The 4,131-nt window shown below is 45.0% G+C and overlaps 1 protein-coding gene across 1 annotated transcript in view; it reads right to left on the bottom strand.

Moving 5' to 3' along the window:
• Positions 1-783: 783 nt before the first annotated feature.
• LOC105907014 (zeta-sarcoglycan) overlaps positions 784-4,131 on the bottom strand; it is a 209,646-nt gene continuing 206,298 nt past the window's right edge. The window contains exon 7 of the mRNA XM_031559260.2: positions 784-900. Coding sequence (XP_031415120.2) covers positions 856-900 — 45 coding nt within the window. The 3' untranslated portion in view covers positions 784-855. The remainder of the gene's footprint in view (positions 901-4,131) is intronic.

Below are 4,131 nucleotides of genomic sequence, written 5' to 3'. Positions count from 1 at the left end.
ACACACACATAGAGTAGAAACATACACATTTCTTTCCTGACTGTTTCGTGCTCTGCTGTTGTTCTCTTTGTGTTCTTCTCCTGGCGTCTTCACGGGAACTATATTGCACTGCTGTTACTGGCTCTCAGGATGTGGAGGGGGGGGAGAGGCTGTGAGGTTATCAGGGGTGATGGGAGGAAATGAAGAGCCAGTGGTAATACCGCAGACTCTGGCTGGGAGAGGGCACAGGTGGCAGAGAAGCCCTGGCATCCGCCAGCTTTCCTCTCTTCTCCTCTCCTCTCCTCTCCATGCAGCAGATAGAGCGGCGCAGCAGCGCTCATCTCTCTCCATCTCTCTCTCGCCTCCTCATTTCCACCTCCCCCCTTCCCCCCTTCCCCGCCTGTCCACCACCTTCACCAGCAGTCCCTCTGAAGTTGCTCCAGGGAGAGGGTATTGACAGGTTTGCGCTCCTGGAGAGAGGGCCATGGCAGTTTGTTTGTGTGTGTGTGTGTGTGTGTGTGTGTGTGTGTGTGTGTTTCGGTGTGTGTGTGTGTGTTTCGGTGTGTTTGTGTGTGTGTGTGTGTGTGTGTATGTGTTTGTGTGTGTGGGAGAAAGAGAATTAGAGAGAGTGTCTGCAGCTGACCCTGTGAGTCCTGCGGTTTCAGTGGTCAGCACAGAAGGACTGTTCTGTTCTTTTGGCGGGTCCGCTGTTGGTTTGAGGTCAATCTCATTCCTTGAAAGTGATGACTGGCCGGCACCTCCCCCCCCCCCCCCCATCCTCCTCCCCCTCTTTCCCTCCTCTCCATCCACCTTCATCCTCCGCTCTATCTCTCTCTCCCCTGTGGAGGCAGGAGGGGGATGTAAATCGACATCCTTTCATCCAGATCCTGTCATCAGTGGCCAGCCCACTGGAGCCGTGTCCTGCACCAAGTAAGAGAGAGGGAATGGTGAACAGATAAAAAGGCAAAAGACAGAGAGATTAGGATAAAGGAGAGAAACACAGAGAGAGAGAGAGAGAGAGAGAGAGAGATAGAGAGAAGAAAGCTTCATATACACATACACATACAGTATACACATACTCACACACACACATAAATAAACACACAAAAAAACATATATATATATATGTATAAACAAACACACACGCAGACACACATATGTACTGTATGTATATGCTGTCACCACCACCACTGACGCTATTGTGTTCCACATCAGACGTGCTGACGAAGTTCACCATTTATCTGTCTCTACAACAATAGAACAGGGAAGCTCAATTGTTTTCTGCAAGTCCAAGTCAAGTCTCAAGTCTCTGAGCTCGAGTCCAAGTCAAGTCTCAAGTCTTTGAGCTCGAGTCCAAGTCAAGTCTCAAGTCTTTGTAGAGCAAGTCCAATTCAAGTATCAAGTCTCTGGTCTCAAGTCCAAGTCATGAGCATTCTATCATCTGCTGCATGGCATCCAGTATGCTTACAGTACTGCATAGCTATACTGTATCTATGGAATTCAAAGCATGTACTGTATTATCATCCCTCATTTATCTATTAGCATACAATATCAGCATGGACTAGTTGTTTGATATATGATCACTCTAAGCAGGCTATTGCAACACAATATGGAAAAAATGCACTATCAAAGCTTTCCTTTAAATAATTATTTTGTAACATGTAACATGAACATACAGCTACAGTATAGACCAAGTATTGAGGTCCAGTTGAAAAACAGTGGGACAATCTTGCATGCCACATACATTCTTTGAGAACCAAGGAATGTTATCCAATTGTGATCATAGACATTGAACTATTTTCCATTTAACTATTTTCCACAATACATTTGATCAATCTAGATAGCAAGTTTAACCAATTTGCATTTCATGACTTACACAATGAATAGATACCTAGATGTTTTGGAGGGAAGACTAAACAGCAGGCGATTGTACATAGCCTTTTGCATGAGTGTGCAAAAGCATTTCCAAAATGTTCAAAAGAATGAGAAATTGCTGTGATGATGTGCACAAGTGAATAGATGATGTGGAGGTTGAACCGTTTTGAGAATTTTAATTCTTCTCTGAAAAATGTACAGAGGCAACTGAGAAAAACTGTAAACAGGTTGTATTTGTTGCTATACTATCCAGTCTCAACTGATTTTTTGCGTGCTGCTACAATATTCTTCAACAATCACCTGGAGCTTTTTTTTTTTATTGAAACTCAACAGTTTGATTTGTTTGATGCAACACCCTTTATGTTGATACCTCAGACGTTACATTTAGCAAATCTTTTGCCTTGTGTGAAGTTATTATAGCCAAATGTTATGACCCATAGGACAGCAGCTGCAGGTGTACTCAGTATGACGTGTGATTGTGAAGAAAAGAGCGGCACCTTTAATTATTCAGGACCTGTGGGTCATGAGCGTCCATCTTCTCCGCCCTCACACACTCACACAGCTCATCTCCTGCATGGCCAATAATGACAGCAGAGAGGAGTACGAATGTGTGTTTGTTTAGTGTGTGTGTGTGTGTGTGTGTTTAAGAGGGAAAGAAAATGTCCATACTTGCTAGACAAAGTATCAGATTTAATTTGTGTGTGTGTGTGTGTGTGTGTTTGTGTGTGTGTGTGTGTGTGTATGAGTAGGTGCAGTCAACTCCACAAGAGCAAAAGCAGAAATCCACAAAACATAAAGGCAGATGTTTTCAGTGTGCGACAGAAATATCATGTCATGTCAAAAAAGGCATCCTAGAAGAGAATCCACACGACTTGAAGGTACACGACATGAAGGTATTTTAATTACTGTAGCACCTTCGCACACACACACACACACACACACACACACACACACACACACACACACACACACACACACACACACACACACACACACACACACACACACACACACACACACACACACACACACACACACACACACACACACAAACACACACGCCTCAGCCTGCTGCTGTGTTCTGCTCGGGCTGGGTGGAGCTGTGAAGTCTGTATTTGGCCGTGACATTCTTCCTCTGACGCTCTCATCTGCCGTCCGGCCAGCCCCGCGCTCCCGAGTGCCACTTCAGCGCTTGCCTCAGCGCCTTTATGAAGATGTCCTATTTCATGGTGAATTTGACTCTCTGACTCAAACCGGGCTCTTTCAGACACCACAATAAAATCCCGGGGAGGGAGAGAGGGGAAGAGACAAAGACAGAAAGGAGAGGAAGACCGGAGAAAGACTACATTTCATTTCTTAGATCACCAAGGGGGTAAAAACGCACAAGAAGAGCTGCTGTGATCGTACACGTTTGAATATGTTCAAAGACAAATCAATCAATGACAGAGGCTTTGATGTTTCTTCTCACAAACAAAAACATTTAATTGCCAACAGCTATGTTTATTGTTAATCTGATTCTTTTGTTACTGATGAGCGAACAGACTTGTTCAAAGGAATGCTTGTGGTCTTAGTATGTGGTTGATAGTATCCAGTGTGTTATAGGTGTGTCTCATTTTCTAAGTCATTTAGAGAGCAAAAAACAAACAAAATCTGATAATTGTATAATATTGCAACCTTACAACAATCTTACAAACACGTTGCATAGAATCTGTAAGAAAATATATCTTTGTTCACATTTTTAAAAATCTCCAGGTGTTTCCTTTTTTATGTACAGAATGGACAACAATAAATACTGATTGCCCCCATCAAAACCGTGTGTGTGTGGGGGGGGGGGGGGGGGGGGGGGGGGGGGGATGAGTAATCCGACACATTAACTGCAAAACATTGTGGGTCAACATCCTCCATCGTTTGGACTTCAGTTTCATGTAAAGCACCACTCTATGGCCGGAAGGGGGCAGTGGCCACTGTGGTGGTAGAGGTGGGGCAACAGAAGTGGAAAAAAGTATGCAGGTGGGTTACATCTCCTTCTCCATCCTCAGCGCTGGTTCCGTAGGGGAAACCCTCCGCCGGGTGAAGAAGGTCAGTAGTGAGAGGACACTTGCGGCTGGCCTTCAGCGAGATGAAGAGATGGACGAGCACATCCTACTCACGAGGCCTCCTCCTCACTGGGTGGAGAAAATGTCCGAAGAGGGAAACTCCAAACTCCAGTGAAGCCGCCATCCGACGGTGCTACTGCCGCTTGGATCCAGCCTAGATCAGTATTGATCTCGATCTCAG

Source organism: Clupea harengus, chromosome 22, assembly GCF_900700415.2.
Source record: "Clupea harengus chromosome 22, Ch_v2.0.2, whole genome shotgun sequence".
Taxonomy (NCBI): Eukaryota; Metazoa; Chordata; class Actinopteri; order Clupeiformes; family Clupeidae; genus Clupea; species Clupea harengus.
This window is presented reverse-complemented; position numbering and strand designations above follow the sequence as displayed.